The following is a 27074-nucleotide window of genomic DNA, read 5'->3' as shown; positions in this document are numbered from 1 at the left end:
AACTGTTCTATAGAACCATGTTATCTGAATGCTTGCTTAGTCTTTCCTGTTGAATGACATTTTTGAAGTCGGGACAGTTTTGCTCATTTAGGTTTCTGTAGTACCTAATAATACCTTGGATATGGTGAATCCTCAAATACCACTAGCAATAAATTGAAATGCCAACAATCGGATTTGCTTATTTACTATCTTTAATAACTTCTGATGTCTCATTTTGTAAAAGAGGGGCACACAGGGCTGGAGTTGCGGCTCAGTGGTGGAGTGTTGCCTAGCATGCATGAGGCACTGGGTTTGATCCCCAGCACCACATAAAAAAATAAAAATAAACATAAACAAAAAATCATTCTCAGCCTAAAGAGAAAAGCCATAAAAAAGGTGTGTGTGGGGGGCACACTTGTAATCCCTGCTATTCAGGAGGCTGAGGCAGGAGGATTCTAAGTTTGAGGTAAGCCTGTGCAATTGAATCCCTGTCTCAAATAAAATTAAAAATAAAAAATCAAAGGGGGACAATACTAGTTCCTAGCCTGTAAGATTGTTAGGTGGATTACTTGTAAAATATTAGCAAAATAATTAAGGGTTCACTATCTGATAGGCATTTTTTTCTACAGATGTGCGTAGAATTCCCACTATGTGGGCTGGGACTATAGCTCAGTGGCAGAGCGCTTGCCTATCATGTGTGAGGCACTGGATTTGATCCTTAGCATTGTATACAAATAAATAAAATAATTATTTAAAAAAATCCCCATTATGTGCCAGATACTACATCTGTGCCAGATGCTGGAAGTAAAGCAGTGAACAAAACCAAATCCTGACTTCATGAGTGTAGGAGACAAGATTCTGCACAAATGAACTGTGTTAGTAATGATTATTATTGTTTGCATTTGAATGAATTACTGTTATGAAATAGTGTAAGATTTGTAATACCAAAAAAGAGTGCTGTATCAAGCATTAAATGTATGGCAAATATTTGCAAAGCAGTACTGCAAAAACTTGGAAAGTGCTATGGTAGATTAAAGTATTTCATCATAAAAATCTATATTTTAATCTAGCTTTCTTTTAACATTTATTTATTTATTTTATGGTGCTGGGGAATGAACCAAGGGCCTTGTGCATTCGAGGCAAGCATTCAACCATCTGTGGGGGGGAAAAACAATTTGAGATAGGGTGTTAGTCGGTTGCCAGCAAATTTGTCTTTGGGCCTCACCCTGTCTTGCCTTGTTTAATCAATTTTCTGTAATGTAACTGCATTCTAATGGATCTGAAATGCCTCATAGTACATTTTAATTTTAGTCATTTTTAATATGAAACTAGTATGCATTGATTGTAAAGGCTTTGGAATATGGAATATGTTTTGCTGTTATGGGGATGTACAGTGATTTAACTATATGTTGAGTTTATGATGTGTTTGTGTTTTGGGTTGTGTGTGTGTGCCAGTATTTGAACCCAAGACCTCAAACATGCTAAGCATGTTTCCTATCACGAGCTACATTCCTAGCCTTAAATTCATTTTTGTAACCCAGTCACAAAAGTTTGCGTTTGTGAATGTAGTTTTTATACTAGCCTTAGAACAAAAGTGACAGTTTTGGATGGGTGATGACATGATGCTTGGATGTTTAAGAGATTATTCCTTGACCACTTAACTGATGGTTAGCATTGTACCCTATTAAGCGATAAGAAAAAGATACCATGATACTTTCTTAGATGCTTAGTTTTTAATGAGAATGTTAAAGAGATGATTGCATTATTTTCTGTTTTTCTCTTGTAAATTGTCACAGTGCATTAAAACTAGAGTTGGAGAGTATTGTATAGTCAGTAACTGAAGATTTGGTTAACTGGTGAGGCCCTGGTTTGGACTCCCAGCAGTGCAATGAAAAAAAATTGTTGGGAGAAGGCGATGACATATTTGGGTTAGGTGAATGTTACAGCAATCTTTTAAAAATTATTGGTGCTGGGGATTGAACTAGAGCTTTGTGCATGCTAGGCAGGCTTTCTACTGCTGAGCTACAGATCCAGCCAGGTTTAAATGAATGTTGAAGAGAGAATTTGAGAAAGCCTAATTGAAACATGGAGGCAGGAATGAACCTAGCACGTTCAGGAGACTTGCTGCCTAGATCTGAGGATCCATACTAGATGTAGGATATAATAATTAATGAGTACAGAGGACCTTTTATACCTACACCATTTTGCACATCTTTCTTAGTACAGGTTTGTGAATCACATAATTTTGCCTCTTCCCAACTTCCAATCAGGTCTTATCTTGAACATTCTGTCTGATTCTTTGTGAGTTGTTATGTCAGCAGATGAATTCTTCAATGTCTCTGTTAAATTTGAGTAATTGTTTGCTGATTTGTGCACTCCCTGAGTATGGGGCTATGTCTGTCTTAATCAGTGCTCTCTCTGTTGCACCTTGCACAGAGTTTGACATATGTTTTATATATTTTTGAATAGATTTTGGAGGAATGAGGAAAGTTAAATGTGTTATAAGACAATATGTGGCAAAGGTAGAGAAGGACAGTTTAGAATCTGGGAGAAATTAGGAGGTGGTCAGATAAGTACATGTGTGAACTGAAGAGAGTTAAGATAGAATATGAGGGGAAAAACTAGTTCTCTTGATAGGCCATGACAAAAATCAGTTATTATTTCTGAATGAAAACTTTTTTAGCAGGGCAAGGTAATACATGCCTGTAAGCCTAGCTGCTTAGGAGGGTAAGGCAGGAGGAACATAGATTGAAAGGCCATCTCAGGCAATTTAGGGAGAACATGTCTCAAAATAAAATTAAAAAGGCTGGAGATGTAACTCAATAGTAGAGTACTTGCTTTGTATGTTGGAAGCCCTGGTTTTAATCCCCAGTACCATACCCACCCCCAGAAAAGTCTTCAGTGTTTTACTCTTAGGATTAAATGAGATACATATGTAAAGGGCCCAGGACTCTATTTAATTCAGAGAGGTTATTTCATTTCTCATAGAGAGAGAGATGGTGGAAGGAATATGCAATGAGAATAAATGATCAGTGTTGCTATCTTGGCTTAGTAAATACTAGGTACTTCCTGAAGGAACTTTGGCAAGTGATTCTGTGTCTCTGAACGTCAGATGGATCCTTTTTCTTAAATATGAGGGTTTTTAAATTAAATTTTTTTGGTGGTGCTGGGGATTGAACCCACGGCCTTGGGTGTCCTAGCCAAGCACTCTACCAGCTGAACTATATCCCCAGCCCAATCAGTATGAGGATTTTGACACAATGGTTTAAAGTAATTTGGTGTACAGTTGTGAGGATTCTGCTGTAGACTTGGCAAGTACTCCAACTGAAGTCAAACGAATATATTATATATCCTTTAGACAAACCCAGAATATTGACTAGTTTAACTTTGCTTGTGTCTAGGCTATCAGGGATCCTTTTTTTGGTACCAGGGATTGAACACAGGGACACTTGCTCACTGAGCCACATCCCCAGCCCTATTTTGTATTTTATTTAGAGACAGGGTCTCATTAAGTTGCTTAGTGCCTTGCTTTTGCTGAGCCTGGCTTTGAACTTGTGATCCTCCTGTCTCAGCCTCCTGAGCCACTGGGATTATAGGTATGTGCCACCATGCCCAGCCAGGGATATTCCGCCCCCCCCCCCCTTTTTTTTTAAAATGATGCTGGGGATCAGCCTCAGGGTCTTGAGCATTTGAGGCAAGCTCTCTACCACTGAGTCTCACCTGCAACCCTCAAGGATACTTTCCAAAGGTTTTTCTGAGTTCAAAAGTTGCCATATTTTTATTTCATATATTTGGTGTTGTACTGAAATACTCATTCTTGTCTCCTTGGCTGTAATTTTCTTTTTTTTTCCCTGCAATGCTGGGGGTTGAGAAAAGGACCTTGTGCACGCTAGGAAAGCCCTCTACCACTGAGCCTGTTGTCATATCTTCAGGATGAAAGATTAGAGACTGCACAGTGGCACGTACTTATAATCTCAGTTACTTCAGAGGCTGAGGCAGATGAACTGAAGTTTGAGGCTAGCCTGGGCAACTCAGAACCTGCCTCAAGAAAAAGCCTGGAGATGTAGCTCAGTGGCTCAGTGGTAGAACACCCCTGGAGTCAATCCCCAGTACCAAAAAAATTTTTTTCTTTTCCTTTTTTTTTTTTTTTTTTTTTTGAGACAGGGTCTTGCTCAATTGCCAGACTGTCCTTGAATTTTATTTAGATCCTCCTGAGTAGCTGGCATTACAGGTGTGCACTACCAGGCCTTTTTTTTTTTATTTTTTTTTAAACAAATGGCATCCCCCTGTGTTGTTCAGGCTTACCCCAAACTCATGGGCTAATGCAGTCTGCCTCAGCCTTCTGAGAAGTTGGAACCACAGTTGTGTGCAAATGTGCCTGGCTAAGTCTTTTTATCTTTATGCTTTCAGAACTCAACTACCACACTTAATAATAAGCTGTTCCTATTTTGTAACTCAGTAATTGGTTGAATTGAATTGAATGTGGATGTACCAGATGCATATTTCTTTTTTCTGTCTTCGTTAGTGGGGCTACATGAAACAAGAAGGTAACCATTCTTGCATACTGTAAGTGCCTCATATAATTGGAATCATATGCTGTTGTTCTTTTTGTGACTGACTTATTTTCATGTAGCATAATATACTCAAGGTTCATCCATGTTATAGCATTTGTCAGAATTTGTTTTTTTATTTTTGTGATGCTGGGGATTGAACCTAGGGCCTCATACCTGCTATGTAAGTGCTTTCCAATGAGCTACACCCCCAGCCCTTTTTTATTTTTTTACACAATACATTTATTTATTTATTTATTTTTATGTGGTGCTGAGGATCGAACCAAGGGCCTCACATGCGCTGGGTAAGCGCTCTGCTGCTGAGCTACAACCCCAGCCCCTATTTTTTATTTTTTTTGAGACTGGATTTTGCTAAGTTCATGAGGCTGACCTGGAATTTATGATTCTACTGCCTTAGCATTCTAGATAGCTGGGATTTTTGGTGTGCCTGGCAGAATTTCCTTTTTAAGATTGAGTAATATTCCATTGCATGATTGAGAGTGATGTTCCTTTGTATGTATCATGCTTTGTTATTTACCCATTCTTTTTTTTTTTGTGTGTGTGTATGTGTGTGGTACTGGGAATTAAATCCAAGGCACCCTACCACTGAGCTATATCCCCAGGCCTTTTTATTTTTCATATTTTGAGGCAGGGTCTTGCTTAGTTGCAGAAGCTGGCCTGGAGCTTGGAATCCTTATGCCTCAGGTGTGTGCAATCACACCTAGCTGAGAATAGTTAGTTGTGTGTGTGTGTGTGTGTGTGTGTGTGTGTGTGAGAGAGAGAGAGAGAGAGAGAGAGAGAGAGATGAACTCAGGTGTGCTTTACCCCTGGTTGAATCCTAAGTCCTTATTTTTTTATTTTGAGCCATGGTCTTTGCTGAGTTGCCAAGCCTGGTGTTGAACTTGTGATCCTCTCTGCTGGAGTTACAGGTGTGCCACTGTGACCGGCTGGCAAAACATTTTTTTTTTTTTAAATGTTTTAAACTCATCTTGGAAGTTAGTCATTTGAACATCTTTTGAAGTGTTGGGCACTGCTGTACTCATTCTGGTAATTAGCATGTATTTGAAAATCATCTGGAAAAATCATTCTATTGATTTAAAAAAAACTAAATGTGATTGTTTCCTTATGAAGTAAAGAGTAAGAGGTCATTATGTATTTTGTAATTGTGTTGAAGTAGGATGTTTTTACTATTGTCTTTTACAAGATAATTGCTTTGCTTGCTGATCTCAAGCTAGATGAAAAATATGGGTGGAGTGATCTTTTAAGCGCAATAGGCTTGAGAAGAGAAACACATTTAAAGTAATGTGCACAGTGCATAGTGGTGATGAAAGACTGCAGCCTCCTTGTTTTCCATAGATTATATTTCATCATTGTTGCATAAAGTCCCTTTTGGCTAATTTAGTGAATGCTGCTGGGTCTTAGGGAGAAAAATCTTTTGTCTTTATCCAGAGAAATAATTGTGGGGATAGAGAGTAGTCTTTTTCTTGATTAGAAAAATCCATTTTAGCTTTTTAAATTACAGTGATAATAGCTCGTAATTATAATAGTAGTAGTAGTAGTAGTAATAATAATAATATTATCTTGGATTTAGCTAATGATTTTTAGTGTGCCTCTAATTAATTTTTTTATTATTATGTCACTGTGACGAAGCCATATATTTTACTTACCTTAAAAGTCCTACTTAAATTTGTCACTAAGAACCATGAGCATCCACTGTGTGCGAGTTGCAAGCTAGATCTGGAAGTTTTCTTTAAAGGAGAGTTTTATAGCTAATTCACAGTACAAATTAATTGGATCAAAGAGAGCAGAATTCATTCTACCTTAGGTGAGTAGGAAGGGCCTTAGGGAAATTTGACTTATTTATAACACACATATGTATAACACATACAGTAAAATAGGCACTTGTCTATACTTTTCTTCCTAATTGTTTCTGAGGAAGGACCTGATTTATAACACTGTAGCAGTTTAGAAAGCAAATCCTCACAGCCTTACAGAAATCTGATGGTCTAAATGATTTTATCTTGTTTAAAATCAGTGTCTATAACTATTTGTCTTTGATAAAAGAAAAAGTAAATTGACTATATCTTTGTCCCTGGAATGAATATTAGTAGATGTGTTTTATGTTGACATTGTTAGGTTCACATCTGTTTCAGTGGCCTAGTTTCAATTAATTAGGGACAATATCTACCTGAGAACAGTGTTACTTGTTGTGTCTAAATTTGAATTAATTTTTTAATGGAACTAATTGATTTGCAGAAACTAAATTAAAAAAAATTTTTTTTTCCTCATACCAGGTACTGACCTTGAGATTTTTATTTTTTTCTTTTGAGACAGAGTCTTGCAAAATGGCCGATCTTGGCTTTGAAGTGGGGTTTCTCCTTTCTCAGCCTCTGGAGTCACTGGAATTATTGGCGTTTGCCCCACCACTTCTGCTCCAGAAACTTAAATTTGTTAGTTTATCTTATAAGTAAAACTTAGTTTATCTTATAAGTAAAACTATCTGCCGAAAACAAGTCAAATTATATATACATGTTAAATATTTAGTGTGTCTATGCTAATGACATGTAAAACTAAAGAAATATTTGTGTTGTATGCATAGTAAATGAATCAGTGTCAGTAATTTTGGTGTATGTTATAGGCTATATCTCATTTCTTCCTTTTTTTTAATTTGCAGTAATGGGAATTGATTAGGGTCTTTATTTATTTTATTTTATTTTTTTTAAAGAGAGAGAATTTTTTGATATTTATTTTTTAGTTATCAGCAGACACAACATCTTTGTTTGTATGTGGTGCTGAGGATCGAACCCGGGTCGCATGCATGCCAGGCGAGCGCGCTACCACTTGAGCCACATCCCCAGCCCTAGGGTCTTTCTAATGTTAGGCGAATGCTCTATCACTGAGCTTTGTCCTAGCCCTTTTTATTTTATCTCAAGATAGGGTTTTGCTGAGTTGCTCAAGCTGGCCTCAAACTTGTGATCCTCCTGCCTAGCCTCTTGAGTGGCTGGAATTACAGGCATGCACCACCTTACCTGGCTTATTTATTTCTTCTCTTTTAGTGGAACTGAGGATTGAATTCAGGGGTATTCTACCACTGATTTATACAGCCCTTTTTATTTTGAGACAGGATGATGTAAGTTGTCCATACTGGCCTTGAACTTGCAATCATCTTGTCTCATCGAATTTTTCAAATGTAAATAACGTATTCAAATTTTTCCTTTGAATATATAGCAATGTGTTAAATTTTTTGACATTACATCTTCTCTTGTACTTGTTTAGGGCAAGTCACATACTTTTTGTGTCTTAGCTTCTCTAAAAGATGAAGATACTTATTATTTGTGGATTGTCATTGAGTACACTAATATGTGTAAAGCATTTTTCTACTTAATGGCTATATGACAGCCTATCCTAATATTCAGTGGTTTAAAACAGCTATTATTTTGCCTGTGAATCTGCAATCTGAGCATGGCTCGGTAGTTAGCTCTGTTGCTCTTCTTCTTGTCAACTTGTAGAGCAACTTAAAGGCTGGGTACTGGAATCCTCAAAGCTCACTGGCTTTCTTTATGTGTCTATCACAAACTGGTGCCTGTGCTCGAAACACCCACATATCAGGGACTGGAACAGTGGAATTTCTCAAGGCTTCTTGTTCTCTGCCTATGTTCTTCACAGATTCTCCTCTGCGTGGTGGCTTTAGAGGAACCTGGTTATTTACTTGATAGTTCAGGTCTTTAAGCTCTGTGTCTCAAGAGATAGAAGCAGACTATATTTCCTTTTATGACCTAGTCTTGGAATTCTGGCAGTACCACTTCTGTAGTAGTTTCAGACCTGCTCATATTTAAGGGTGATAACATAGACCCTATCTCTTGACACCACATTTTAAGGAGTAGGATGAGAAATCTTGTTACGAGTTTTTTTGGAAAATACAACCTGACACAAGCACATAGAATAATGCAGAACACATAGTAAATGCTCAATAAGTGTTGTTAGCTGTTATGAAAAGTAGAAAGAGAGTGACTTTTGTGATATAGGTTTCAATATAGTGAATTGTATAATCCCTTTTTTCATGAAGAGAAATTCATGAGTATCAGGTAGAGTGTTGATTTTCTTGTAAAATCAAACTGGTTGAGGTTTAGCTTTTTGTTTTTTGGTACCAGGGATTGAACTCAGGGGCACTCAACCACTGAACCACATCCTCAGCCCTATTTTGTATTTTATTTAGAGACAGGATCTCACTGAGTTGCTAAGTGCGTCGCCATTGCTGAGGCTGGCTTTGAACTCCTGATTCTCCTGATCAGTCTCCCAAGCCGAGCACCATGTGCCAGGCTGAGGCTTAGCTTTTAATCCCTTTGTCAGATTTACAGTAGGTACCAGGGCACATAATATAGTCTGCTCCAACAAAAAGTTGAGAAATGTATAATATCAGGTATATAGCTTCAGATTTCCAAGATATAGGGTATTCTCAAATGCTTTGCATTGTTTTTGAATTTTTACCTTCAATATGAGTATCAGTATAGGAGAGATATACAGTATTTCTAGTAACAACTAAGGATTTTATTTATAGATGAAAGGAATATCACCTATAGCCAAATAGTAGTTTACCTTGCTATTCCATTAAATTAGGAGTCCTATGTATGGTTCTGATGCTATTTATCTAAATTTGATACATATGTTTTAAAAAGCTATGTGTGTGTCTGGGTGTGTGTGTCTGGGTGTGTGTATGTGTGTATGTATATGTATATGTATATATATATATATAAAATTTTTTTTTGCGGTATTGTGACTAGCCCAGAGATATTCTAGCACTGAGCTATATCTGTATCGCCATCTTTTTTATTTAAGTACTGTTATGCTTTTTAAAAAATATATATTTTTTTAGTTGTACATAGACACAGTGCCCTTATTTTATTTATTTATTTTTATGTGGTGATGAGGATTGAACCCAGTGCCTTGCTAGACAACCACTCTACTGCTGAGCCACAACCCAAGCACTATCCCCATCCCTTTTTAAAATTTTTATTATTTATTTGTTTGTTTAGGTGCTGCTGATTGAACACATGCACTCCACCACTGAGCTATATCTCCAGCACTTTTTTTTAAATTATAATTTTTTAAGATGTCATCTCAATAAATTGCCCACACTGGACTTGAACTTGGAATCCTGGTTTAGCCTTTTGTAGATGAAATTATATACATGTGCCATAGTGCCCACTGATGTACTCTTTCTAATGAATGTTATCACACACAAACTGACTAAACAATGCTTAGTGTTCATAGTTCTTTCAACTTTTTTTCTTTTTGGTAAGGTTCCCTTTTTGTGGAAATAAAAAAAGTATGTTAAACACTCTATAGATAGTTCTGTTGTTGATGGTTGATGGTTGTCTCACAAGTGTATGAGTTTCTCTTACCTTATTTGCCCAATTAAAAACAATGATTTGGCTTTGTTTTCAACTAACTTTTTAATAAAAGCAGTATGGGTTAGATGGTTAAAAATGACATATACAGTGAAGGGTAAGTTTCTCTCCTGTAGCCTTCCTTTTCATTCCACAAATGTCTATTGTGGTTTGTGTATCTTCAAGAGGCCTTTAGAGGATAGTTCTGTGTATATCTTACTTCATCCATTGAGGTATGCAAATTGGAACTTTATTATCCTGCGTGTGTGTGTGTGTGTGTGTGTGTGTTACTTAACTATAGTTTGGGGATTGTTCCACCATAATTTGTTGAGGTTTATTACTGTTCCTGCGATTGTTTATAAATTGGGTATGATTGATCACTTGAAACTATAAATATTTACCTTTGGAGTTAAATTAGTATAATCATGTAAATAAATGCTTTATAGTTGATATTTTAACTTAGAGAAAGCAAGTGGTAAGGAAAAAGGCAGCTATATTAGGGTTAAGGACCTGGTGAAACTTGACATTTCTAGTGGTTAAAATATGTACTTTGATATTTAAAAAAAACCCCTGTATCCACAGTTTATTTGTTCAACATCAAACAATGTGAAAATTCAGATACTGGAGAGCTGATCATATTTGAGAGTGGTTTTATTCCCCCCCCCCCTTTTTTTTTTGGTGGTACTGGGTATTGAACCCAGGGGCATGCTTATCACATAGCTATAGCCCTTTAGATTTTTTGGTTTTGAGACAGGTTGTCATTAAAGTGCTCAGACTGGCTTCCAAGTTTCGATCCTCCTCCTTCAGCCTCTGGTGTAGCTGGGATTACAGGCATGTGCCACTTTATCTGGCCACATTTGGAAGTTTTTGAAGCCTTAGGAGTTGAAATTTAGAATCTATATTAATTGGCAGGAAGTCAGCCAGATTAATTTAAATACTAGAATATTCTTTAAGGGGAAATTCGAGGTTGTATATAAATATATTTTTTTTTTTGGTTACTGATGCTACATCCCCAGCCCTTTTTATTTTTTATTTTGAGACTGGGTCTTGCTAAATGGATTAGGGCCCCAGTCTCCCAAGTGATTGGGATTACAGGAGTGGCTGGGATTATAGGTGTGTGTTATCTACCATTCCTGTCTTGAGATATATTTTATATCTAAAGCATTCTGCACAAACATTTTCACTAACTTTTTTTTTGGTTTTTGGTACCAGAGATTAAATCCAGTAGCGCTTAAGCACTGAGCCACATCCCCAGGCCTTTTTGTTTTTTACTTAGAGTCTGGGGTCTCGCTGAGTTGCTTAGGGCCTCAATAAATTGCTGGCTTTGAACTTGGAATCTTCCTGCCTTAGCCTTCTGAGCTGCTGGGATTATAAGCGTGCGCCCTGGCTACTTTTGCTGATTTTAAAAATGTGTATTTTTGGTGTTAAGTAATTATAAAGATCACATAATGAATTAATACAATTCATATTGTTAATTTTTTAAGGTTTGAATCAATAATGTTATATTGGTATATAGTTGATTGAATGTTCTTTTTAGAAAGTATATGCTGAAATAATTGTGATTGAAGTGTAACTTTGAAATGATTCCAAAAAACACTACATTTAGCAAATAGGGCAAAATATTCATTGGTTTCAGATGCAGAAGCACTGTGTGTCTTTGAAATTTTCCATAATAAGATGTTGCAGGGAGGGTAGCATACCCCCTAAAAAGTTAATAAAAAAGCTGGGTGTGATGCATACATGTAGTCCCAATACTCAGGGGCTGAGGTGGAGTTCAAGGCCAGCCTGAGATTCATAATGAGACCTCATCTGAAAGGTTAATATAATCATAATTACTATTTTTTTTGTGGTACTTAAAATTGAAACTAGGAGTGCTTAATTACTGAATTACACCCCCAGCATTTTAATTAATTAATTAATTGTGTGTGTGGGGGGGTAGTGGGGAATTAAACCTAGGGGCTTTCTACCACTAAGCTATATTCCCAACCCTTAAATGTAGAAGGTTTTTTTTTTTTTTTTTGCACCAGAGATGGAATCTAAGGGCGCTTAACCACTAAGCTACATTCCTAGCCCTTTTCCTTTTTTATTTTGAAACAGGGTCTCACTAGGTTGCTTGTAACTTTGCTAAAGTTGCTGAGGCTAGCTTTGAACCTTTGTCATTCTGCCTCAGCCTCCTGAGCCACTAGGATTAGAGGTCTGTGCCACCACGCCTGGCCTTTATATAGAATTTTAATCAGGTCTTATTAAGTTGACATTGCTTGCCTGTATCTTGTGATCTTCCCGATACAGCCTGGTATTTCTTAAATTACAAGCAGATGCACAGCTTTTGGTGAATTTAGTCTGAAAACTAATTAATTTACCAGTTAATTCTTGTGTCATTGAAGCTACTTTTATGTAGTTTTATTTATAGGAAAGATAATAAGAAATTTAATTACCTTTAAAAATATTTATTAATTTTTCTTTTATGGTGCTGGGTTTTGAACCCAGGGCCTCACACATGCCAGGTAAATGCTTCACCTCTGAGTTTCATCCCTAGCTCTATATTGCTTTTAAAATGAAGGCTCAAGTGTGGTACATTTTAGTAGTGTGAAATTTTGAGTATTTTGACCATGCTTAGTATGTAATTGTTTTAGTAAATAAGACAATTACTAATATGCAGTATTTTATTAAATAAGACATAAAAAGGATTGATCGGCATTTTCAATCTTTTTATTAGATAGAGATGATTAACTATTAAAAAAATAGTTAAAATAAGCCTGGGCAACATGATGAAAATCCATCTTAAAAAACAAACAAAAAGAATAAAAGTTATTTATTTGGACTTTAGTAAAACCAAGATCTTAGAATTAACTGTGTTCAGGGCCTCTCAGCTGCTAGGAAAGCTCTCTACTACTGAGTTAACTGGCCCCTACTATTTTATTTAGAAGGGGAAGTACTGCAAAATTTCCCAACTCTTTTGAGTTGGAAAGAGGTAAGATGTGATAGCAGTTAGTTTCATATTGATGAATAGAAGTAAACATTTCAGGTCATCAAAATGATTTTCAGACCTGTGAAGTTAATGCTTTGATTCTGAATTATTTATAGCTAGAAAGAGTTACTGTCTTGTGCTTCTTAAGACCAGGGAATCGATGAAATGGGACAAAGCTGTGTGTGTGGGCCTGTTTTCTGTAGTATAGTATTGGGGCAGTTCTTATCTGTCAGAGTTGCTTGAGGTGCTGTTGTGTTTCTGCTTCTATTTGTACTTTTACTTCCAAGTAAATAATTTTCAAAATGTTGCTGTTTTCTAATAGAGAATGTGGTTAGTATGCTTTATTTGTGTGGAGCACAATGTGGTGGTAATCTTGATTAAATATTTATAAAATCATGTTAGTGAATTTCTAGGAATAACACAGCCTTTTTTCTTCTTTTGTAGCATAAGCAGTACTATAATGGATGTAGACAGCACAATTTCCAGTGGGCGTTCAACTCCAGCAATGATGAACGGACAAGGAAGCACTACTTCTTCAAGCAAAAATATTGCCTATAATTGTTGTTGGGACCAGTGCCAGGCTTGCTTCAACTCTAGCCCAGATCTGGCAGATCACATCCGTTCCATACATGTAGATGGTCAGCGAGGAGGGGTTGGTTTTGACATTTCTTTTTTTTTTTCCAACTCCCTGTTTTCATTAGTTTTATTAATTTGTAATTGCTAGTTAGACCTTTTCCTTCCCCTCCCCCCCAAAAGTAATTTAGGATTATTTTTACATAGGCTTTATTTTTTCAGATGATTATTTTTCTTTAGTTACTACCCCTATCTACTTGATAGAATCAAATGAAAATAGGATATATTACATATTGGATTTTAGTTTGCTTCTAGGTATGTTATTTTGAAGAATTTAGACTTTTAAAAAATGTATGGAAATATTATAAATGAATATATTTCAAGGTTCTAATGTTTTGAGTTGAAAACACTTAGGAATTGGCATTGTCCTGGATTTCCCTTGTTAGAGGGTTCTAGATTAACCTTGTTGCTGAAATCAACTAGAGAGACTATTGGTACTAGAATTAGTATATGCAATTCTATTTAATGACAACCTGAACTCATTTTTCATAGATAAGAATTGATTATCTGTTCCAGGTCTTGTCAGAACTCATTTAGATAGAAAGTTCTGACTAGTCATTATTGACCTATACATTTTCAGGTATACATTTAATTGTGTCAGCTCATGAAATTTCACGTTAATGGGTAGTGAATAAAGAACTAAGCAAATTAGATGAGTTAAAATGTAATGGACTCGAATATTTATAATTATTTTTAGTTTTTGTTTTGATTACTGGGTGTTGAACCCAAGGGTGCTTTACCACTGAGCTACAGCTTCAGTCTTTTTTATTTATTTTGAAACAGGGTCTTGCTAAGTTGCCCAGGCTGGCCCTGAACTTGTTCGTGATTTTCTTGCCTCAGCCTCCTAAATTGCTGGTGTGCATCACTGTGCCCAGCTTATTTTCAGCTTTGCCTAGGTTTGTCTTGAACAGTTATACTTACTACATATTCTAGAAACTAATGTTACATCGTAAGTACAGATAATTTATTAGGCCATTTATCTATCAGCCTGCCATTACCGTTGAGGTACACTGTTGCTGAAGTGATTAAAATCATCACAGTTTGAGTAGGCAACTGTTTGCAAGATTGTATTGATACTTAGATTATAGTATTGAAATATAAAAAAAAACATACAGCTGTGACTGTGGACGTAGGTCAGTAGTTGAGCTCTTGACTAGTATGGGTGAGGTCCTGGGTTCAGTCCTTAGTACCCTCCAAAACCAAAAATACAACCATATGAACACATTTGAGATTTAAGAAATTCTCATCCCTGTTACAATATAATAATGTACCAGAAATCTTTTGTTTACTCAAATGTGAGACATAAATACATTTGTTTTCTTAAATTTAGAATATCTGAGTAAGTCAAATTTTGTACTTTCATATGATCTTTTAATGAAACTGTATTCATATTATGGTATTTTCATTGTTAAAGCCAGTTTGTTGGTTATTCCTTATTCAACATATTTAGAGTGAAGTGTCTTACCAGGTTAGTTTCCTTGCTACTATTAAAAAAAAAAAACCCTGTCTTTTGTGAACCAATGCTTGATGTGACTTGGTATGTGCTGCTTTTGAGACTTGGCAGATGCTTTTTTGTCACTTAGCAACTTTCTTGTCACTTATATACTATATATGGGATCACAAATTATGTAAAAAGATCCTTGGGCTTCTCTTAGGTGTGGGAGAATTTCACATTTCTAAGTCTTGGATCCTACAGATTGAGTTGGCACACATCCTTAAAAGATTGTTTTCAGTCCTTTACAAATTTGTAGGAAAAATGCAGTAACAAACTGACTTTTCTAATTTTCTAAAGTAGAAGTATTATGTAATCACCTGCAATTACATGTACCTTATTGATATTATAGAACTAGTTATGAAATCCTGATATTTCTATTATAAATATAATTTTATTGAAATTAAAATTCCCCATGTAATTTCTTGAGCCCTTATTAAAATATTTCTTTATTACTAATGATTTCTTAGCTGATTTTAGTAGTAAAGCTGTTTTGACCAAATAAATGATTCTTGATATTTCAAAGACATTAATTTCTTCATTATAAAGATAAAAGATGAAAGAAACATACACATTTTCTACATACCACTCACTGGTGTAGAGAATTTCATACTTAGTACTGCTATAAAAGACACAAGAGAAATCCTGAACTGATTTGTAATTTGAAGTTGGGTCTTGTGTTTTGAAGTATAGTTGGTGGATTGAATTTTTTTTTTTTTTAAATGGCCTCCTTGAAGATAACTTTAAAAAACTTTTTATTAACCATTTTAAGTGTGTAGTTCAGTGACATTAAGTAAATTCATTGTGCAACCATCACTAACTACCTGTCTCTAGAACTTTTTCATCATCATCTCAAACTGAAGTCAATAACCATTAATCAAACTCATTCTCTTCTGGCAACAGTCCCTGGTAACTACTACTGAACTTTCTGTTTCTATGAATTTGACTTGTTCTTCATACATCATCTAACTAAAAACATTTAATTTATGGCTTAATTGTTTTCTTATACTTTTTTTTTTGTCCTAAGTGTTAAATTGTCATCATGGAATAGAAACAATGAGGAAAAAATTTGTTACTCTAGAAGATTTTATGTTCCTAATTATTGAAACATGACAGTTTTGCTGGAGCAGTAAGTTAGGCAAGATCTAAGTATCGTATTCCTCTTCTTCTCATTCCACTGTAATCCTTACCGTAGGAAAAACAAAAAAACAAAACCATCTTTTAATAGCTTAGGACCCCCACACCCCCAGGTACTTATGTTGCTCTGTACCTGTAGACTTAAGTTGGGTTTGGAGGCAGAAGTCAAGTGCAGTTTAGATTATCTTGACCATTTTATATATCAGAGTGGATTGATGGACATTTAACCATTAAACACCAAATTATAAATATTTTGTGTATATAAACTTTTTTTTTTTTTTTTTAGTATTTGCTGTTAAACCCAGAACCTCTCCCATGCTAGGTAAGTGCTGTACCACTGAGCTGTATCCCTGTCCCTTCTTTAAAATTTTGAATCAGGGTCTCATTACTACCCACATTCAGCAAATTATGCATATTCTTATACACATGAGAATGCTTTCTACAATTAAAAAATAAGTAACCAAGCTATGCACATTGGCGCACACCTATAATTTTAGCTACTCAGGAGCCTGAGGCAGGAGCTTTACAGGTTTGAGACCAGCCTGGGCAATTTATTGAGACCCTATCTCAAAATTTAAAACAAAAGGGACTGGGGATGCAGCTTAGTGGTAGAGCACTGCTGGGTTCAGTCCCCAGTATCACAAAATAAATAAGCAAAAATGAATAAATAAATTCCTTTTATTGAGCTCCCCAAACCAGACCTTGAACTATTTTACAAATCAAATTTCAAACTTTACTGTTTTATATACCTAAGTCTTGTTGGGAGCTTCATCTTCGATTAAGTATGAAGTCCATTCATGTACTGTTCTTTCTGCCTTAACTTAACTACTACTCACATTAAAAAGAATTGCTATGTCAAAGGATGGTGGTGGTGGGGAATTATCAGAAAGAAATCAGCTTTCTTATGTAGGATTTGTGTTTAGTTTGTTTACTGTTGTGAATATTCTTGGGTATGTTTTGGAGTGATGGGATAATAGGGTATTTGAAGATTAATGTAGCCTGACACTTTTATATCTTATAAAATTTCTATGTTGAATTTGTGGGAGGGTTTCTAGTATTCTAAGTAAGTTAAGTAAGTCTTAGGAGGTTTTTTTTTTTTGTTGTTGTTATTCTTTTGTTTGTGGTCCTGGGAATCAAATCTAGGATCATAACACATGCTGTGCAAGTTCTCTACCACTGAACTACTTCCCTAACCTGGTCATTTTGAGTTTTGATTACCAACTAGGCATATCCTAAATACAACATAAAATGGGTCATATCTTTTATAAGAAATGAGAAATAGTTTAGTCTTAGGACTAGATTTTTTTTTTTTTTTTTTGGTGCTGGGGATTGAATCTAGGGCCTTGTGTATGTGAGGTAAATACTGTACCAACTGAGCTATATCACCAGCCCCTAGATTTTTTATTTTTTTTTCACTGCTGAGTTATATCCCCAACTTTTTTTTTTTTTTTTAATACTGGGGTATTGAACCCAGGGGTGCTTTGCCACTGAGCTACATCCCCATTCCTTTTTAGTTTTTTTGAGACAAGTTCTTTCTAAGTTGATGAGGGTCTCATTAAGTTGCTGAGACTGGCCTCGAACTTGGGATCCTCCTGCTTCAGCCTCTTTAGTCATTGGGTTAATAGGCATTCACCACCATGCCTGACTACCCCAGCCCTCTTTAATTTCTATTTTTTAAATTTTAATTTTAAGGGTTTTTTTTTTTTTAGTTGTTGATGAACACAATACCTCTATTTATTTATTTATTTATTTGTAAGTGGTGCTGAGGATCAAACCCAGCGCCTCACATGTGATAGGCAGGTGCTCTACCACTAAGCTACAACTTAAGCACCACTTTTTAATTTTTATTTTGAGACATGATCTTGCCAGGTTGCTCAGGCTGGCCTTGAATTTGCCATCCTCCTGCCTCACCCTCCTGAGAAGCTAGAATCAAGAGGTGTATACCACTGCTTTGCTGGCATTTTTAAAGAGCAAACAGACATACTAATTGGATCCACAGTGTATTTTATTTTTTTATGTTTACATCTTGTAAAAGAATGAAGTTCTTGCTGGGTGCCTTAGCATACACTTGTAATCCCAGCAACTCAGGAGCCTGAGGCAGGAGGGTTGCGAATCCAAATCCAGCCTCAGCAATTTAGTTAGGCCCTAAGCAACTCCGTGAGACCCTGTTTCTAATAAAATTTTAAAAAGGGCTTAACCACCAAGCCACTCCCCAGCACTTTTTTTTTAGAGATGGGGTCTCATTGAATTACTTAGGCCCTTGCTAAGTTGCTGAGGCTGTCTTTGAATTGAAATCTTCCTGCCTCTGCCTCCTGAGCCACTAGGATTACTGATGTGTACCACCACGCTTGGCTGGATTACACAAATCTCTGTCATGAGAGAGTAGATTGTGTACTACTGCCTAAATATTCTAATTAAATATGATCCATTTAAAAATATGAGCCATTTTAAAATATGATCCATGATGAATTATATTCTTTTTTAAAAAATATTTATTTTTTAGTTGTAGGTGGACACAATACCTTTATTTTATTTTTATGTTCTGCTAAGGATTGAACACAGTGCCTCATATGTGCTAGGTACTGAACTATAACCTCAACACTGAATTCTTGAACCATATTCCTTCCTTTTGAAAAAAAAATTTTTTAATTTTTGTTTTTTAGTTGTAGACAGACACAATACCTTTATTTTGTTTATTTATTTTTATGCGGTGCTGAGGATTGAACCCAGGGCCTTACACATGGAGGCAAGCGCTCTACTGCTGAGCCACAACCCCACCCCTCCTTTTAAAATTTTTATTTATTTATTTGATTCTGGAGGAGTCATATCCAGGGCCTTAGCCTTGCTAGATAAGCACTGTACTACTGAGTTACATCCCTAGCCCTTTTTTATTTTATTTTGAGACAGGGTATCATTAAGTTGTCCAGATTGTCCTCAAACTTCCATTCCTCCTGTACTAGCCTTCTGAGTAGCTGGGATTATAGACTTGGCTCCTTTCAAATTTGGATTGAATTCTGTTGTATTTGGTTTTCAGGTTAATTTTTACAGTAGAAGCATTTCTAAAAATAAAGTCCCCCCCCCCCCCCCCAATTGTGCATCTACAAAGTCTCAGGTTTGAAGAAGACCCTGTTATCAGATTTTGGACTGCTTTTATCAAGGGACCTTTCTAACATAGGTTAGGAAAGGAAATTTTGCTTCTGAAGTTTGGTGGTTTTTTGTAGATACCTTATTGCTGGTGGTGTGTCAAGACCATCTTTGTGGAAGCTTAGTGTTCCCCCACCAATTATTTTTAAAGTATTTTCTCAAATGCAGCTAAACATCATTAACTTTGGTTTCTTTATACATGTCACTTTCTATAAAATTTATTAAACTGAAAGTTTCAAATCTGAAGTTTGCTTTAGTAGTGTTACTAGACATAATTGCATGTGGAGTCTAGACCATACCTACTTCTAATAAAGGCTGTACCTAAAGTTCTTATGTGGTCTGCCATTGCTTCCAGTTTGCTGCTAGGGGAAGAGTTATAAGTAAAAAACTGTTGTTGTTTTTTTTTCCCCAAATGTAGTAGTTGGGTTATTATAAATAGAGGCAGTGTTTATATGAAAGCAGCTATAAGTCCTACATTTTTTGAATAGGGGTCACTTAAGAGTTATATCAATAGAATTCTTCACTGTTAAAAAATGGTTACAAAAATGATGTAAAAGTTTCCCTAATACTTTAAGGGATTTTCAAGTATGTGGTATCAATTGTGAGAAGAAAAAATATTTTTGGAGGAGGGGGGATTTTTATTTTTTATTTTGCTAAGTTATTGAGGCTATCCTCAAACTTGTAATCCTTCTGCCTCAGGCTCATGAATTGCTGGGGTTACAGGTTTGCACCACCACAACTGGCACTTGAACACTACCACACCTGGCACTTGAGAAAATTTTAAACTAACCCAATTCTTATCTATTTCTTGGATTGATAATTTAAGAATGAGTCTAGTAGCTTTGGAAATTGGTAGATAGTGTTTATTATCTGCTTGTGATTATCAAACAGAATTGAATTTCTATAGCATGTAACATTTTAATTCTTCTTTGTAGATTTATTTTTTAAAAGTCACTTTTAAAACTCTGAAAACCTTAAGCATCATTTTATAACATGCTAGCGTAAGGAATCTTAAATATGAAGGAGGATATGTTATGACTTCCTCTATCTACTTAACTAAAAGAAAATAGAAATCTGTTGTGGAATCAGGATGGGCATCAGCATCTAAATAACCTTGACCACTGTCAGTAGTGGAATTGGCTTGTTAGACCTTGACAAAAGGGTTTAGAGGTCAAGTTTTAGAGGAAAACTTGACCTCAGTTATTTATTCCTAGATTGTTGATCTTTTTTTTTCTAGGGGTGTGTGAGTGTGTGTGTGTGTGTGTGTGTGTGTGTGTGTGTGTTTCGCCAAGGATTGAAGCCAAGGTCTTGCATATGCTAGGCGAGTGCTCTGTCACTGAGCTAGAGCCCCAGCTCTTAAAGCATGTTTCTTCAGTTCCATCTACATCTTTGATATGTTCTGTATGTATTATGCTGAGGTATTCAAAGTGTTATTCTTTTTATAATGGTTCTTACCTTAGGGAAAAAACAGACTAAAAGTGGTTATTTGAAGGTAATGGTTGTAGTAGTTGTGTGGCAGTTTACAGTGTTGAATTTGATGAAGTATCATCAATTAGTAAATTGATACCTCAGTAATAGGAAGATAATAAAGATTAGAATTTTAGAGTTGTTACTTTTCAAATCCAGTCATACGCAGTTGATTAAACCTAAGAATGTAGATCTGTTAAAGAAAAGCTAATGTCCAGTTGGGAATGGTGGTACACACCTCTAATCCCAGTGTTTCAGGAGGCTGAGACAAGAGGATCACAAGTTCAAGCCAGCCTAGAGCCTAGGCAATTTAGTGGGACCCTGTCTTAAAAAGAAAAGTACTTGGGATGTAGCCCACTGGTAGAGCACCCCTGTATTCAGTCATGAGTGTGGGGCACAGGAGCTGAAAAGAAAAGCGCATGTCTACCCAAGCATAGTAGTGGTGGCCTGTAATTCCAGCTACTCAGGAAGCTGAGGCAGGAGATTGGTAAGTTTGAGGCCCAGCCTCATTAGTTTAGCAAGATCTTGTCTCAAAGTAAAAAGTGAAAGGGGCTGGAAGGTAGCTTAGTGGTAAAGTGCTCCTGGGTTCAATCCTTAGTACAAAAAAGGGTGTGGCAAGGAGGGTTTAGCTCAGTTTGGAGTACCCTGGATTTAATCCCTAGTACCCTTAATCCCCTTCATAATTAAGATTTTTGGAAATAGTTTTTTTTGTTGTTGTTTTTGCTGACACTGGGGATTTAATCCTAGGTATTCTACTGATTTATACCTCCAATCCTTTTAATTTTGAGACAGAATCTTGATAAATTGCCCAGACTGGTCTTGAATTTATAATACTCCTGCCTTAGCCTCTGGGATAGCTGGAATTAAAAGTATGTGCCACCTTGCCTGGCTTTGGAAATAATTCATTAATTTTTTAAATTTTATTGTTTTTAACACTGAGGATTGAACTTAGGCGTGCTTTACCACTGAGCTACATTCCCAATCCCCACCCTTTCTATTTTTTACTTTGAGACAAGGTCTTTGCTAAGTTTGTGAGACCTATGAATTTGTGATATTTCTACCTCAGTCCCCCCAAGTCACTGCGAAATTACAGGTTTGGGCTACTGGGCTTGACTGGAATTAAATTTTTATAGATAGAACTGTATAAGAATAAATAATGTTACCATGCATGTGAGAATAAGAATTCATGAATAGAAAAACTATAATTTGATTTTTTTTTTTTTTTTTTTTTTGGTACCAGGAACTGAATCCAGGGACACTTAACCACTGAGTCACATTACCAACGTCTTTTATTTTTTATTTTGTGAGAGGGTCTCACTAAGTTGCTTAGAGCCGCACTAACGTTCAAAGGCTGGCTTTAAACTTGAAATATCCTACCTCTGACTCCAAACTCCTGGGATTACAGGCATGTGCCACCATACCTGTTGATAATTTGATATAAAAAGTCATTCTTTGAAGTTGAAAACATCAGTTTCTTGAATAATATATACTATATTAAACATTTATTGATATCTTAATTTTTACTATTTGTGCCTTTATATTTTCCTGATCCTTAAAATTAAAAATTAATGCTTGTTCTCTTATGTAGTAGCTAAAAAATATTAATAATGGCTTATTGTCTTCTTATAGATATATTGTCTATATTTTATATATTTTCTTATGAATGGTACTTTGCAGTTGGTGTTTCAGTTCTTTATTGAGTGAGCAGGTTTAGGGGAGTAGGATTAAAATAGTGCCTGTATATGGAAAATTCATAAAGTTAGTTATATGAATAATTTTGATTGTTGTATACATTAAATGGCTTTTTCTTTTCAATTGAAGACTTACATTGTGTTCATTGCATTAACAAGGAATTGAACTGTTTGTTGAGATAAGTGATGAAAATTATTATGGCTCTTCTTTTAACAGGTGTTTGTTTGCTTATGGAAAGGTTGTAAAGTATATAACACTCCATCAACCAGTCAGAGTTGGTTACAGAGGCATATGCTGACACACAGTGGAGACAAACCTTTCAAGGTATGTATGTGAGGGTTTTTTCGTTTTGTTTGTTAAACTTCTACTTAAGATATTTCTCTCTCTCTCTCTCTTTTTGTATTGGGATTGAACCCAGAACTTCCAGCATGCTAGGCAAGCATTTTGTCATTAAAATAAAACCCCCACCCCTAAGCTGACATGTTTCTTACTGGATATACTTTTGTCTTTCTAAAATTTTTTAAAAGAACTATTTGTTTTAATATTCATATAGGTGCATAGGTTTGGAAAGTAGATGTAGATAATTTAATCCAAAATATTTAGTTTGAAGAACAGAAAAAAAGTTGCTATTAGGTGAGGGTCTTAAAAACAACTTGTAGATAGACTGATTACTTTAAGCTTTGTCTATCACTTGACTGTGGTTGATACCTTGTGGTCTGATTGTTTTCTCAGTGTTAGAGGTTTCAACATTATTAGCAAATAACACTGACTATTGTATGAAGTAAAGAAATTATAGATCTTTAAGATATTCCTTTCAGTTTTGAGATCACACTACTGAGCTTAATTATAGATCAGTTTGTCCAAATAGATGTGTCTGGGAAATTTTTTACAAAGAGAAAGTATTGCCAGGCATGGTGATGCATACCTGTAATCCCAGCAACCTGAGGCGGAGCCAGCCCAGGCAACTTAGTGAGATCCTCCACAATTTAACAAAACTCTGTCTCAAAATAGGAAATGAAAAAGAACTGAGGATACAGCTCAGTGGTAAAGTATCCTTGGGTGTATTCCCTAGAACCAAAAAAAAAGGCTTTTTGGAAAAAATTATTTTTCCATTTTATCTTCATTAAAAATTTAGACCTAATATTTTGGAAATAGACAAAATATTTGGAAAGCATATACCTCAGATTAAAAGTGTGTGTTTAAAGAGGTTTAATAATTACTAAATCCATAATTTCTACTGGAATGTAAATACTGTGCCAGAAATTTCCCTTGGGTTTCATCAGAGAATGAGGTAATTCCTATGAAGTTGCTTTAAAAGATCACTTAATGTTTTTTGAAAAGGCAGTAATTAATAAGTTTAAAAAAAATCAGAAAAAATTTACAACCAGGTGTGGTGGCACGTGCATATAGCGCAGCTGTTCCAGGGAGTAAGGCAGGAGGATTGCTGAAAACCAGAAATTTGACACCTGGTCTCTTAAGTAAAAAAATGTTTTTTTTTTTTCTTTTAGATTTAGAAATCTTGTTTTTTTTTTTTTTTAATTCTCATATCCTTTACCCCCTACATATATAACTACTTTTAGTAGTCTTGTGAACTCTTCTAGTATTATTCTACAAAACTACAACATAAATATGTAGTTTCATTCTCCTTCCTTTACACAAAATCTAGTAAGCATTATTTGTACCTTTTTTCTTTAATTATTTCTTTGGATCAGTATATATAGATACCTTTCAAAGATTAGAGTACAGAAATTTCTGCCATTGTTAACATCTTACATTGTGTGAATGTGTACCTTAGTTTTTGAATAGACTTAGTCTTGGATCTGTCCACATAAATTCAGAATATTTTTTATTTTCTTTTAGCAGCTTCAGAATATTATATTGTATGGTTGTAAGTTTATTTAACCAAATTTCCATAGATACTTGGGTTGCTTTTAGTCTTACTATTAAAAATGGTGAACATATATAAAAATTTTTGTATATGTATAATTAAACATTTAGGAGAAATTCCTAAAAAATGAGTTGAGTAAGCATTGGTGATTTTTATAAATATTCCAGATTACCTTCTCTGTAGGTTGTACCCTCTCCATTAGCAGTGGTAGAGCATTTGACTTTTCTAAAGCCTTGCTAAGAGGGTGCTCTTAACCTTTTGGATTTTGTCAAACTAATAGGTGGAAAATTATATCTTTATGTAGTTGCAGTACTGGGGACTAAACCCTAGGGCTTTGCACATCATAGACAAGTGGTCTACCACTGAGCTGCATTCCCAGTCTGAGTCCTGTAACGTTAACACCCTAATCTTCTGTAGTCATACTATAGATCTTGGTCCTGATGTTTATTAGAAATTCTACCTGGAACTGCATTCCTAACTTCCTGTCTAATATGTAGTTGGGTAATTCTGTGTTACTTGGTAAGCGTTTGTTGTGCAGTGTATATTCAATAAATACGAGATTATTATTGTTAAGAGTAAAAAAAAGATACTTTCTCACTTATTTCCATATATTTTTAAGGTGTCCATTCTATAGGTGGTTGATTATGATATGTAGGTTAATTTTAAACCTTGTACAAATGGGTATTTTTCCTAAATCCTTTTCTTAGAAGCTGTAGGAAAATTTTGATAGGAGAGGGGAAAGAAGCTTTTGTTAAACAAAAAAGAATTGAAGGCATATGGTTTAGTAACATTATTCTGTGAATCAAGAGAAATAATTAAAAAAAATCTTTCGTTAACATTTATTGTACATATTAGTGGAATTCAGTGTAATATTTCAGTGCATGCATATAATGAGAATGCATCCTGATCAGATCTAGCCCTCTTCAATACCTTTCATAACAATCATTTAAATAAAAAAAAAGAATTTTATGGATGTGTAAAAGTTAATAACACTCCTTCTGCTAGGCATTATGGAAGTAAGATGAATAAGAAAAACAGGCCTCTACCATTCAGGGAACTTATTTTTTTTAGAGTTATATAGATTTAAATACATGTAAATAATGAAATGTTTCAGATTTTTAATAGTGACTTATGAAATGTTCTTTGGGAACATGCATGGATTCTGAATCAGTTAAATCAACGGGCTGGGAAAGAGTAGTAAAAGGTGAGTGGAAGTTGACTACAGAAAGAAGGCAATGAGGTGATATTTAAGGTGACTATCTTTGTTTATTTTGGGTGTAATATACAGTGTCTAAAGTGTACTTAACATGTTTAGCAACTTAATGATTTGTTTCATATGTTTAACTACTACCCTAATGGGTATTCTCAGTAAAGCAAGTTTTCCTAATGTCTCTTTCTAGTCTGTCCTTCTGTCCTCCATCTCTTCTCCCAGTCTGTATTCTGATTTCTGTCATCCTGTCTTGATTGTATGAACTCTTGTGTCATTTTTCACTTACTAAATTATTTGATTGATCCAAATTGTTGTATGTGTCATTTTAAAAAATAAATTTCGTAGTGCAGATAAACCAGTTTATTCTCTTGCTGATGTTAATCAAGCTGCCCTGTAGACATTTAGGCATTTCTCTACATATCTTATTTTTTCAGTGCTGGAGATTGAATCCATGGCTTCATGCATGCTAGGCAAGCACTCTACCACTGAACCACATCCCAGCCCTCTACTTGTCTTCTCATTGCGTACACACACTCATTCCTCTTGGCTGTGTAGTATTTTAGTACACTCAGCACTTTTAATTTTGGCCATCATGGTTCGTGAGTAATAGCATTTCATTGTTGGCTTTAGTTTTTATTTCTCTTGTTGATAATGCTCTTGAGTACATTTACATGTGCTGTGTCTGTCTGAATATCATATTTTGGGTGAAGGTTCTATTCATGTCTTGCCTATTTTATTATTGGGTGGTTTTTTTTTTATTATTCAGTTATAGAAATTATTCATATGTTTGGAAAAGAAACCCTTTGTCTGACATGTGTATTGTTGATATCTTCTCCTAGTCTGTCTCATTTTTCCCTTTATATTTTGGTACTGGGGATTGAACCTAGGGGCACTCTACTTCCTTTTATTTTGAGGCAGGTTCTAGCCTAACTCACTTGGCTAACCTCAAACTTTTGATCCTCCTGCCTTAGTCTCTCAAGTAGCTGGGATTACAAGGTGTGCACCACTGCACCTAGTCCCCTTTCCCTTTTTTAATGGAGTCTTGTGTCTCATGCTGTGGAGGATACTTTAGGCATATATTGAAAACGTGTATGTACATAACAAAGCAAAAAAAGAATAAACTATTTAGGGGGTATCATGCAGTTTTATATATGTGATACTTGGTGGCAATTTGAAATATTTTAAAAACTAGAATTTATTACTATGAAGCTTGAACTATGATAAATTAAGTTGGTTGCAGAAAGTTTCTTGTTGATTATTCTAGTATTTTTTTATGCACTGAGTGAGGTTAAATGGATGGCAGAAATAATCATGACAGCCAGGGCTTGAATGATACTACCTGGTGCTTTGCACTTTGCATAGGTATCTTATTGCATTATATATTTTACTAATATTTATAATAGTTTTTAAATTATTGTTGTTCTCCTTTTAAGGATGAGGAAACAGACAAAAAGAGGTTAAATATTTTCTGTCATTGTCAATCAGTGACAGATTCGGGATTTTAGAGGCTGTGAGTCTCTGTTCTTA

At 35.3% G+C, this 27074-nt stretch overlaps 1 protein-coding gene across 1 annotated transcript in view; it reads left to right on the top strand.

Annotated features, from left to right (window-relative positions):
* The window catches only part of Aebp2 (AE binding protein 2), an 81012-nt gene that overhangs the window by 7154 nt on the left and 46784 nt on the right, over positions 1 to 27074 (top strand). The window contains exons 2-3 of the mRNA XM_027955994.2: positions 13329 to 13536; positions 22666 to 22773. Of these exons, the coding sequence (XP_027811795.1) occupies positions 13329 to 13536; positions 22666 to 22773 (316 nt within the window). The remainder of the gene's footprint in view (positions 1 to 13328; positions 13537 to 22665; positions 22774 to 27074) is intronic.

The sequence above is a fragment of the Marmota flaviventris genome, chromosome 3, assembly GCF_047511675.1.
Source record: "Marmota flaviventris isolate mMarFla1 chromosome 3, mMarFla1.hap1, whole genome shotgun sequence".
Lineage (NCBI taxonomy): Eukaryota > Metazoa > Chordata > Mammalia > Rodentia > Sciuridae > Marmota > Marmota flaviventris.
The sequence above is the reverse complement of the archived record's forward strand: the minus strand, read 5'-3'. Positions and strand labels throughout refer to the sequence as shown.